The 13,237-nt window shown below is 35.2% G+C and overlaps 1 protein-coding gene across 1 annotated transcript in view; it reads right to left on the bottom strand.

Annotated features, from left to right (window-relative positions):
- Nucleotides 1-2,602: 2,602 nt before the first annotated feature.
- Nucleotides 2,603-13,237, bottom strand: part of COL24A1 (collagen type XXIV alpha 1 chain) — a 143,682-nt gene continuing 133,047 nt past the window's right edge. Inside the window, exons 56-61 of the mRNA XM_039321005.1 lie at nt 13,168-13,194; nt 12,434-12,499; nt 11,273-11,441; nt 9,871-9,980; nt 8,383-8,598; nt 2,603-3,616 (exon numbers count right to left, since the gene is read on the bottom strand). Of these exons, the coding sequence (XP_039176939.1) occupies nt 3,470-3,616; nt 8,383-8,598; nt 9,871-9,980; nt 11,273-11,441; nt 12,434-12,499; nt 13,168-13,194 (735 nt within the window). The 3' untranslated portion in view covers nt 2,603-3,469. The remainder of the gene's footprint in view (nt 3,617-8,382; nt 8,599-9,870; nt 9,981-11,272; nt 11,442-12,433; nt 12,500-13,167; nt 13,195-13,237) is intronic.

The raw sequence follows: 13,237 nt of genomic DNA, 5'->3' as shown, positions 1-13,237 counted from the left end.
CTTCCGGGTCTGACTCATGCTCCACACACAGCTGAGCTTCATCAGGAACACGACTGGAGGGCCTAGACTCTGCATCAAACTGTGAGTCCTGTAATTCATCAGAGCCTCTCTCTGCCCCTGATGGCCCTTCAAATGCCTCCTCCACCTCTTCCTCAGATTCCTCGGACTCAGCTGTTGTGAGCACAGGCTGGCACAGAATCACAACATGATCATGTGACGGGAACACTGCAAGGGACACAACTTCAAATAATGGTCTAAACTCTAAAGTCTGCTTTTTCAGTGCCCTTGTAACTTCACAATCAATGAGTGGTTGGTGAGGACCACCTTTAGGTCAGTCCTGGATCACCCTCTCTGTACAGGGTGGTAAGAAGGACCATGTTCCAGAGACACTTTTATTAATTCTCTGCAGCTGACTTCAGCTGTTCCTGTTGTAGCAGTGCAAGGAAAGGATAGGGTTGGAGGAGAGGATTACTTTTATTGGTTCGTTCTATTGAACCCACACATAATTTCTTTTTGCAATAAATATATATAAGTGGTCAGAAATCACTAAGGTGTTAATGATATTGGTTAAGGAAAGGCAAATTAATGGCAAATCACTATTTACTGAATTTCTGGACTTCTCTTATCCCAGATAATTTAAATGATGGATGGATGTTAAAGAAAGTATTTTAAAAGTATGGTGTTCCTTATAATTTTTATATACAAAAAGTCCTTGGCAAAGCTCTGGAATGAAAAATAAAATAACTACAGCATTTTCTCCTTGACCGCACTGAAAGCTGCTTGAAATATTGTCCTAGATAAGAATTATTTTGGGGAAAAACTTCAGCCACAGACCTAATTATTTCTTGAGATGGGAGACCTCCAGGAGTACACTGAGAAACTGGAAAAACATCTTGGCAACAGTAATAACATACTATATCTGTATGACGGAGCCCAGGGTGCATTCTGTTTGCTTGGAGAAGTTCCATTACCAGATTAGGTACTAGTGCTAGTGAATTTGGGGCTTACTCCGTTTATATACAGTAGCTTGCCCTGCCAATGTTGGTGGGTGTGGTGTATTGTTGCCAGAAAAACAGTATGTTTGTAGCCATGAAGTCAATAACCAAACTCAACAGGAAGAATAACTAACAGAATTGGAAGGGACCTTGGAGGTCTTCTAGTCCAACTCCCCCCCCCCGCTCAAGCAAGAAACCACACCATCACCACCACTGCCATCATCGTTACTGTTTGGTGTTTCAGAATGATCTAATGCCAGTTACGGTTTCAGAGCAACATGTGAACGTGTGAAATAATGTCATTCACCAACTGAGGAACCATTACATCCAAGGATGTAACGTTCTTGGTATAGCTGCAGAACAATTATTTTCAGATTCGGATACCTATGAAGTAATACGACTTGGTTCCATCTTATCTCTTAACTTTAAACATGGTAATAACAAAACAAGCATTTCTGAGTATTTAGAGCAGTGGTTCTCAACCTTTCTAATGCCATGACCCCATAATACAGTTCCCCATGTTGTGGTGACCCCCAAGTGGGTGTGGCCACCAATAAGGGAGTAGGACAGCTAGGGAAAAGGGAAAAAAATGGCGGACAGCGTGGTTTGGCGACCCCCGTGAAATGGTCATTCGACCCCAAATGGGGTCCCGACCCACAGGTTGAGAACCACTGATTTAGAGGGTAAGATTTTTTTCTGCAACAAGAAACTTAACTATTATTATAAATAACTCATATTTTACAAATCACCAAAGTCTTATGATAAATGAAAATTAAGAACATACTTGGCTAGTAAGAGGTAAAAAAGGGTTACTCTATAAAAGTTTGATATTTAAAAGTATAACAAATGTTAACTTTTTGATTCTGAATCATCCATATATAGCAGGACTAGTCAACTTATGCTGTTTCCCTGCAACTAGTCCCTATGGATCCAATAATGATATAGCAGTTGCTCTAGATTTGCAAGCATTCAGGCTGCATATAGTAGGAGTGCACCTATGAATTCATGGGTAAAAATGACGTCTGAAAAACTAGTATATTAGAGAAAACTGGTGTAAAGATGTATTTCCTTTCTGTGGTCAAAAATATGTTTTAAACCTTTATCTTTCTCACTGCTTAAAGTTATATATTCTAGATTTTATTCTGCTGGCCATTACTATTTAGTGAGTTGTTTCAGATTCAAACTGCAAATAAACTTATTTAAATGGATAATGACATACTAAATTAATCTATCCCACCCCAAGCCATCCCATCTAAAAGGAAGCAAAATTGTCATGTTTTCTTTGAAGGGAAGTACCGTATATGCCGCCGTATTAGGCGACCCGGCATATAAGATGACCCCCGTCTTTATAGCCGGGCCGCATTCCTAGAACGTCTTATACGCCGGAAACTACCAGTATTTCCGGCGTATAAGACGACTCGGCGTATAAGACGACCCCCGTCTTTGGCGCCAATTTCAGCGCTCGCGGAAGTCGTCTTATACGCCGGCATTTACGGTATTAAAGTATCTGATATTCATTTAAAAATTGTTATAAAACATTTGTGAGAAATTAATAAACTTATGAAGATAAACAATTTTGGCACAAAAGCACAACATTTTCAAAGTGACTTATTTAAGAGTATAATTTAATAGCCATTTAAATATATGCTGTATTAAGATTTTCAACAGTTACAAAATATTTACACAAGATATAATTATAGATTGCCCTGGAAAGTTAACATCTTTAAAATCATTGTATGTAGTCATTCTACAAGTACAAAATTCTGTTCTTTTTATAAGCACCAGATAGGTCTGTCCCATCCATTTCATGTTACAGACAGAAATATTTTCAAAACAAGATTTTCACATAAATAATGTTTTCAGTTATCATGAAAAATGTGACCAAATATTTTTAAGACACAATTTTACAATGAAAAGTTGCTTTGATGTAACCAGCACATACAGCCTAAAAAAAGCAAAGGAAAAAAAATAACACTTTATGTTATATATGGAGCGCCAGGCCACACAAACAGGAAACACAAAAGAGGTAGTGGATCATCTGTGAAGATGTTTGTATCCGAAAAGGACCATCATACAACTAAAGTGTTTAAGGGATTTTTATGGCGGCGTAACTCATTGTCAGTATAACATAAGCTATTGCACATTTGGGAGCATAAACCATACTCCTTTTTACTGCATTCTTCCATCTTTTAAGGTGTCATGGACAGTGCTGTTAATAAAATCAAGAAGAATTTCCATATATGTATATTCTTTGGTTCAGAGAATATCATAAAAAGCACCAACCAAAAATTAAATATTTTATTAATATTGTCAAAAGTTTCTTTCTGAAACCATTTCTCCTTCATAGGAGGAAGTCTTTTTCTTCCTGAGATTCTTTAAGAAATCACCAGCATGTTGCTGTACAATTCTTCCACAGTTTTATAATTATTTCTTGTGTCCTGCATATGGCGTTAGGAGGAGGTTTATTCAAAATCTTAGAGAAAGCACACAAAGCCACTTTCTATGTATCGCTGTTGTCCTTGTTTGAGATGAGAAAATGGATGAACCTGAAGAACTGGTAGTTGATTGGTGTCTTGAGTGTGGAAAAAAAATTGAGTCTTATGCCAGTTGCCATCTTGAATCTGCAATAAAAGAAAAGTAATGAAAACTTAAAATCATGCAATATTTTAATTCTGTACAATCTTTACAGAGAAAATCAAGAAAGAAGCAATAGTTATCACCAAGGATATGTAGATGTTCCATGCACAATTATGTGCATAAACAACTATTTTGGAGAGAGTGTTTTAACAAAATATCTATTTTAGATGTTTTTATCTCATCTGAAAATAAGACTTTTCATTTAGTTACAAACTAAAAAGTGGTTGTTCCAGGAAAAAAATGGATGAGGGAAAATAATTGGACAAAGCCAAGGACATAACAGAGGCAGGGAAGTGCATGTTATAGGAAAGCTAGTAGAATATTTTGTTTAAGGACATCAGCAGCAATCATGGCTGAAGGAAAAGAGGGACTGGAGGGATATGGAAATGCTGAAAGGAGAATATAAGATACTTGCCTTTCTTGATCCATCATATAGGAATTGCTCGGAATATTGTTTCATGTGAAATCTAACACAACCAAAAACTTCAGGATTTTGGAAATGGCTCAGCAGAACTTCACAAGCAATATATGGTATTCTGCTTTCTTGCACCAGCTCAAGACAATAAAAGCATCTGTCTAAGCACTGAACAGCCAAAAACCTGGCTAAAATTCATCAAAATGGCTGCATCATTTCTCTTCAGATCATTTTGCTTCTATTAATCAGTTTATTATACTTTGGGGAAACTACAACAAGATTGTGAAATGTTCTTTTATACCATGTTGTATAGTATAATACCAACATTTTGATGGCTGGGGTCCCTGTTTAAAATTTTAGAGGAGGTCACACTACAGGTAGTCCTTGACTTACGCTCACAATTGAGCCTAAAATTTATGTTGCTAAGTGAGACATTTGTTAAGTGAGTTTTGCCCCATTTTATGACTTTTCTAGCCACAGTTGTTAAGTGAATCACTGCAGATATCAAGTTGGTAACACGGTTGTTAAGTGAATCTGGCTTCCCAATTCACTTTGCTTGTCAGAAGGTCACAAAAGAGGATCGTGTGATGCTGGGACACTGCAACTGTCATAAATGTGAGACATCTGCCAGTGTGTGAAGTTTGATCACATGGCCATGGCAATGCAGCGGTCCTAAGTATGAAAAATGGTATAAATCACTTTTTTCAGTGCCTTAACTTTGAACGGTCACTAAATGAACTGTTGTAATTTGAGGACTACTGGTATATGGAGGAATTAAAAATACGGGGCGAAGAGGTTGTTGCAAAGTTTTAAAAGGGGAAACTGAGATTTCCCTTACTATTTAATAGAATCTTATTTAGTAGAGGCATTTCAGTGTAATGTTTAAACTAGAACCAGCCTAGATACTGGGAATCCATGAATGCCAGTCCTGGGTTGGCATGAAGCCAGCTGGGTGAGTTTGGGCAATCACTTTCAGCTCTAGAAAGAAAGCAGTGGCAGACCCCTTCTGAAAATTGCATGCACTGATGGTTCAGGTATTTGCCAGGAAGCAAAACTGATCTGCAGGCACTACCACTATCAATAAAAAAAAACCTTATTATACACCACCCTTTTCATTTGTTTCCTGTAATCTCCAATTTCTAGAAATTACGGTCAAAGGATGTTCTTTATAAACAGTATGCTAAGCTACTTGGAAGAACAGTGGAATATAAATGTAATAAATAAATATAATTGCTATCGGAAAACTAAGTATTGGAAGAAAAATACTTATTTCTACTTCATTTACTTCTATTTCCACTTCCACTGCATAGCTTTCTGTTCTTTTTGGGTTTGTCATCCTGCCATCTACACTGTACCTGCAAACTGAGATTTGTAAGATTTACAACAAAAAAAAAGTATTTGGAGTACAACTTTTTGTTCATAAACCAGAGGTGATTTGATACTCATTGGAAAAAATGAGCTCTTCCAAGTATCCATGAATAGTCATGAGCATTTTAATTTAAAACCCAACAACTTTCATTTTTAAACCATTATTTTATGATTGTCTTTATCTTGGGTATATACACAACAGCAATAGGCGTTCATGGCAATTATAAATTTGGGCAGAAAAATTTATGGGCTAGTATAAAAGAATCAGATCTGCATGCTTGCTCATTTGTTCTTGTGCCAACGTCTACAAATTTTTTGACTAATAGAAAATGGAGTCCTAATGTTGTATCTTGCACATTGGAATAGATGTGTCAAACACGGGCTGCAAAAGTTAAGCTCGCAAGGATATAGCACGTTAGGCTTCTGTTTAAGAATATCTACATTACTTAAGGGAATAAAAATAAATAATAATGATTATAGATTGAGAGCTTTTGCAGATGATTTGGTTTTAACTTTACAACAACCGATTCAATCGGTTAGTCATCTATTGGAACTTATAACTCAATATGGAAAAGATTCTGGTTTTAAAGTTAATAACAATAAGACTAAGGTATTATCTAAGAATATGACTGAGAAGGATAATGAAATTTTAGTTAGACTTACAGGTTTTCAGATAGTGAAGAAGGTTAAATATTTGGGAGTGTTTATAACTGCTTCTAATGGAAAATTATATAAGAATAATTATGGAGTATTATGGACAAAAGTACAAAAGGATTTAAATGATTGGAAAAAATTGCAACTGTCGTTGTTGGGGAGAATATCAGCTGTCAAAATGAATGTTCTACCAAAGTTTCTTTTTTTGTTTCAAATGATACCTATTTTAAAAAAAGATGCTAATTTGGATGAGTGGCAGAAGGGTATCAATAAATTTATATGGTCTGGGAAGAAACCAAGGGTGAAGTTTAAGATTTTGCAAGATGCTCGTGAAAGAAGAGGGCTTTAAGCATCTAATTTGAAATTATATTATGATGCAGCTGCACTAACTTTGATAAGTGACTGGCTTAATTTAATAAATAAAAATATTCTTTCTCTTGAAGGGTGGGATTTATTATATGGTTGGCATGCATACTTAATTTTTAATAAGAAAGTCGATTGGGCTTTTAAATTGCATATTTTAAGAAGTGCCCTACTTTGAGTTTGGAAGAAGTATTATTATAGGTTAAATTATAAAATACCTATTTGGGGGATTCCTGGACATGCAATAGAGGGGATATCAAATGGGATGAATTTTGGAAAAATTTCGTATAAAGAATTACTTATCTGGTCAGGTAATGACTGGCAATTAAAGTCTTTGGATGTATTAAGACAAGAAAACATTTTACAGTCATGGTTTCAATATTTACAAATAGTGGACAGGTGGACTTTAGATAAGAAAGTGGGGATAACATTAGGAGATGAAAATTTGATAATACAGATTAAAGATCAGAACAAGGCTCATATAAAAAGAATTTATAATATCTTAATAGAATTGGACTCGGAAACGGAATTGGTTAAAGATTGTATGGTGAAATGGGCTCAGAATATTCAGGAACCAATCCCATTGGATTTATGGGAGATAATTTGGATTAGAAATGTTAAATTCACACAGGCTCAAAATTTAAGAGAAATTTTTTATAAAATGATTTACAGGTGGCATTTGGATCCTAAAAAGTTATCTTGTATGTATCCTAATTTACAGCCCAAATGTTGGAGATGTGGTAGTTCTGATGCAACTTATTTTCCTATTTGGTGGACTTGCAAAAATATTAAGGCTTTTTGGATTGTGATTCAAAATATTTTTAAAAGGAAGATAAAGTTGATTCCTCAACTATTTTTATTAGGGATTTTTGAGGATTTTGATGTCAAAGAAACTATTTTAATGTTGAATTTAATTACAGCAGAAAGGTTATTGATAGGTCAATATTGGAAGAAAGATTCATTGCCTACATTAGAAGAATGGACATTTAAGGTTTCTAATCTGGCAGAAATGACTAAAATTTCTGCTTATTTAAAGGGTCATACACAAGAAAGATATATTTTGGTATGGAGAAGATGGATAGATTATATTCAGACTAAATATGGAACTGAAAAGTTCCATTTATTTTATGATTTAAAAATAAGTATTATTAATAATATTTTATAAAAAAATTATTATATAATAATTGCTTATAAACTGATTTGTTTATAATATGTTATTAAGGTTTAAAGGGAGTTAAGGGTTAAGTATGATTTTAATTGTTGTATAAATTGTTAAACTTGTTTAGCTTATAATTAATATACTTGTTAACTTAATTAGATTATGTTTAATATGTTTGAAATACCCTGTATTTGGCTCTGGGAAGTGGGGGGGATGGGGGTGGGGGGTTATTGGGCTTATTTTGTAACTGTTAATAAAACTTTTTAAATAAATAAAAAAAAGAATATCCAGATTATAAATCATAGCTAATCTCAGTTTTTATGGATGTTCTAAATTCATCATAATCTATAAACAATTACCGTATTTTTCCATCTATAAGACGTACGTGTATAAGACGTTCTCCGCACCGATCAGCTGTTTGGCGGAGCACCGAACAGCTGAGCCAGCAAATCCGCAAATTCGGCCAGCAGAAGATCTTGCCCCCTCCCCCCTCCCGTTAGTGGCAAGCCCACAGAGGCTTGATACCTGCACCAGGCGGCATGGCAATCCACATACGCATGCCCTAGGCTGTGGAGGTTACCATTACTTTTCCGTGTATAAGATGCACCTGATTTTTGAAGAGGGTGTTTGCAGGAAAAAATAGTGTCTTATATGCGGAAAAATACGGTAACATTTTTGGTTGAATGTTAATAAAATGGAATCCATATTGTTTGTGGACAAAATCCATACATGAGAAAACAGGAAAGTATTCTTTATATTAAGATTTTCAGTAATGACTACAAATAGTTTACCATGCATTCATCCATAAGAACTTTTGGTTCAAGCAGCGTATTTGCTTCAAAAATATCACCATTCCATCCTTTGAAGATCAGGGAAGGTTTCTGATCATGTAGTTCATTAGTTTTCCACACTGGGGTATTTAGGCAGTGAACTGTAATAGTGTGGGTTGCTTCTGAACTAAGTAAATGAAGGAAGTTCATCTGTACTTTTCCAATGTTAAATTCCAACTGTTTAACAAAAGTAAACATTATTAGAGAAAATACGGTGGTAGTTCATAACCACAAATCATACTGACACTGTTCAGTTTAGATATATTTAATTTATACTTATTCATTAAAATTCCATTGCAATCACAAACTATTGTTATTTAATCTGTTAATTATTCAGGCACCATAAGCATATTCCTTCCTTTTCTCACAAAACCGGATTTACACTATAAATATGAGGAAGAAGGTGACATAATGGGAATGGAAAAAACAACACTGCATACTTTGCTTTTCAAATTGTTGTTTCCATATGGACCTTGTTTAGGACCTTACATTGACATTTGGCTTGAATTTCTAATGGTTCTTCAACTACATAGCAATCCATTTCAGGTCTAGAACAATAGTGAGAATCAGCCTTTTTTTTTTTTAAGGCCATTTTCATCTTGTTTTTTCTCTTTGTTTCCACTAAGTTCACTAAATGTTTTAGGAAATGTGATACAGACACAGGGAACAAAAGAAATTATTAAATAATACTACCACTATACTAGTAATGAATAAGGTTTTGTTCTCCATGTAACCCTAAAGCATGATAAGACCCTAATCTAATCTTGCAAATTTGTAATAATTCTCTGGAAATTATTTTTGAGTAAGACTGTATAGGACTAATGGGTTGTACATCTACATAATTGCTGATCACTATACTATAAATCATTACTTGTCTCTTTTTTCTTTAAATCAGTGGTTCTCAACCTATGGGTCGGGACCCCATTTGGGGTCAATCGACCATTTCACGGGGGTCGCCAAACAACGCAGTCCACCATTTTTTCCCCTTTTCCTTAGCTGTGCTACTCTCTTTTATTCTATTGGCTTTCAAAAGCCAATAGGAATTGTCCAGGCTGTCTCTGCCCTGCTGAGCCTGCCAAAAGTCCCATTCTGCAAACGGTGCTGCACCAGTTGAGTAGTCCTCGACTTACGACCGGTTGGGGGTCGCGGCATTAAAAAGTTGAGAACCACTGCTTTAAACATTCAGCTAAGAACATGTATTTAATTCATGATCAAATATGTTCCATTGCAAGAGGCTGTTATTACATAATTTCCTATGTGTTAGCTGCCTCTACCCATCAAAACTAGGTTTATTTGTTGTGTAAATATGCATGGATATTGCAAAATATGCAAAAGGGAAGATATTTTTAATGATTGGGCAGCCAAATTCCATAGGAAAATTCCAACTCTTATAAATAAATAAAATAGCAGTAAGAATACAAGTATCTGGTTGTTGCAGAAATGATCTACCTTTGTGACAGATACAGATGATAAACATGTCTGGCCACCAGCAGTGAAGTTGCAGAAAACCTCAATAGCATCTGAAGGGCACCCAATATTTGGATCAATCCAATATTTTCCTGTGAGTAAATAAAAGATAGACAAATTCTAAAATACGTTTTTCGCCTGTGGAAACCTAGTTTCGTAAACAGAAAAGGCTTCAGTCTTAAGTTCTCTTCTGCCTTTATGTTTTCAGATTCCAAAAATACAACGGGAGAAAGAAGAGAATTAGAGTTACAGGTAGTCTTTGATAACCAACCACTCATTCAGCGACTAAAGTTGCAATGGTACTGAACAAGGGATACTTAAAACTGGTTCTCAAAATACCAGCCATTGCAATATTCCCACAGTTCCGTGATTGCAATTTGGGCGCTTGGCAACCAGCTCCCACTTACAATGGTTGCAGTGTCCTGTTGTCATGTGATAGTTATTTGCCACCTTCCCTACACTCTTCTCACAACCACAGTAAATGGGGATGCCAGCAGGGAATTTCACAACTTGCTTTGATAAGTTTCCCCACCCCACCTTCCTGCATACCACACCCTCCTTTCTTGATCACTTTGCACTTGGACACACCCACACTCTCCTCCCCTTAATGTCCCTGAATTCACACCCAGATTCTCCTACACCCTGAGCTCACACTCTCACCCTCCTTCCGTTGACCTTCCTGTGTTCGCATGCACCTGTGCACATGTGGGACTCTTGCTGCTTCTTAATGAGCCATGCATGGGTCTTGATGTTTCAAAGGCAACTGGGACAGCCTGGATTGCTGTCGCTAAGCAATGTGATCATGTGACATAGCCCTTTATGACCATAGTGCTTAGTAACGGCCCTTCCTGTTCCAATTTGCTGCTGTAATCCAAGGACTACCTATAACTGTACTGTGGCTCAACTATATCCAATTGAGTTGTGAGAAAAAGATGTAAGGACATTTTTCTTTGTAATTATTATTTCTGTAACTATAGTCAAAGACACCTACAAATACGTCATGTTAATAATGAGAATATTTTTTCTGTGATTTCACAACACTAGCAGAAGAAGTCATACAATTATAGAATTAGAAACTTTGTAGAACAGAAGAGTTTATAAGCAGTATCTTAGGTTCAAGATACTTGAAGTTCAAACCAGCTAGATTATGAAGAAGAATTTATTCACAGAATAAACTTTCATATAAAAATCATGTATAAGCTAGGCAATTTTTGCCATAGCTTCTGAAATAAAATATATGAATCTTATGCACAATAGGCAATTCTATAATAAAAAACCAAGAGTTCAGTAGCTGTGGATCTTTTATATTAAATAATCTCTGAACTCTAGACAGAGCAAAAGCTGTATAAAGTTTAAGAGCTTATTTATTTTATCGGAGACATACCATTGGATACTTTACGTTCGCAGTTGAGCAAATCTCTGCAGATACGTGCTGGATTATCTCGGGTTCCCAGTGGGTTTTTGATGCTATGGAGTAAATTGCTCAGATAATGTAGTGTTTTGAATATTTTGGCACTGTGGTCCAAGAATGTCACTTCAGTGTTCTGATAATTCTGCAAAAGGAAAAAAAATTATTTGCTGAATATGTGTCAGCATAATGCTATGGCTATAAAAAGACAAAATATAATTTTAACTAAACATAACTATAATTTTCTAGATTACCAGAAATAATAATTCCATTTTATGTTGGCAGGCTAGAACACCCTTTTCCCCAAACACACACACAGACACTGCCTCCAGTCCTGGGCACCATGCCTGCAAGCTTCAGACAAACTGGAACAGATTCAAAGAAGAGTAACATAGATGATCAAGGGACTAGAAATTAAGTTTTTATGTGGTGGAAAGAACTGGGAAAGTTAACATTCTTTAATTACATAGTGGGCATCAATCAGTAAGATTAGTATCTGTTTTCTATTACCCTGATGTGCAGTCTATAGAATAATGGAAGTTAAATGACAGGAAACAAATTCTGATTGAATGTTAGAAAAAAAATCTTCTAAATCTGTCAAAGAGCAATTTGACAGTGGAAACAAATATTCAGACTGATGGTAAAATTCCACTTGTTAGATGTGTTCAAGCGCAGCTGGAAAGCTATCTGTCAAGGCTGATTTAATTTGGCTCCCTTCACAGGGAAAGTATGAGGATTGACCTAAGTGATTCCTTCCATTTTTATAATGCTATGATTTTACTATATCATGTTTGGTTCCAATACCTGTTTAATCCTTTTCTATATTAAAAACTAATGCTGTAATATTTCCTTATGAGATGAGGTCATGTCATCTCTCTTTTTTGTTTACACCAGCCTAAATAATTTGGTGTTAAAACACAGTTGCATAATGTCTATAAGCATTTAGGCTAAAAGGCTCAGATACTGTAGCTACATATATCCTTTTCTAGTTTGCCATTCAATGCTTTTCCACATAAAGTAATACAATATTTCAAACTCTGTAGTAAAAGCCTTTAAAATGATGCATATCTTATTCTTGAAATGGTAATTCTAATGTATGTGTGTAATTTATCAGTTTCAACGTGTAAATATTGTTACCTCCATTTCTAAGGCAGCATTTGATTCAATCAAGGCTTGAATAGTGGCACTCATGTCTATTTGTTTCTGCATAAAATCAAAATGTTTCTTATCAGTAACATAACTGTCCAGAAATTCAAAATCAATCACATGGATCTTTCTACAAAATTAAGAACAGTTATTAGATAGGCAAGGACATTAACTGCAAGGGCTCCAGGAAACTGCCTGAGATATCAAAGTGATAAAAAAGGAGTATTTGTATTTCATAAGAATTATTATTTCAAATATAGGATAAGTACAAGAAGTTTATATTTTTTCATAATGATTCGAGTATTGTGATATGCATGCATATAAACATAGCCTAGTTTTATAAAAGTAACACGAAATATGAAAAACAACAAATGGTATCACTAATCAGGGATATATTTTGAACTGGCAGTTGTGTATTGACTGTACATTCCCTTGAATTAAATCAGTCATTTCCAAGAAGATTTGCACATGCTGTTCTACATGTTACCTGTACAACGAGCATAATCTTTTATTATTTATTTATTTATTAAATTTATTTGATACCTATAGCATATCAAAATGACTCTGACCGGTTTTAAGATAATACAAATGGAAGTAGAACTATAGCAGGATTAAATTATTTCCATTTAAATGGTGACTTTAGAGAAAAGGTCAAAGGTTAGGTTTGTATCCTTTAGCTTTATTACCCAGTGATTAAGTTATTCTAATAAATAAATGGAACCTACTCTGGGTCCAGGTCCTCCTGGTGGACCCTAGAAATAAAAGGGAAAAAGAGAGTTCATAGGATTGTACGTT

Source organism: Crotalus tigris, unplaced genomic scaffold, assembly GCF_016545835.1.
Source record: "Crotalus tigris isolate CLP2741 ecotype Arizona unplaced genomic scaffold, ASM1654583v1 scf7180000023718.2468807, whole genome shotgun sequence".
In the NCBI taxonomy this organism is placed as follows: Eukaryota; Metazoa; Chordata; class Lepidosauria; order Squamata; family Viperidae; genus Crotalus; species Crotalus tigris.
Note: the sequence above shows the minus strand (reverse complement) of the source record. Positions and strands in the feature narration are given on the sequence as shown.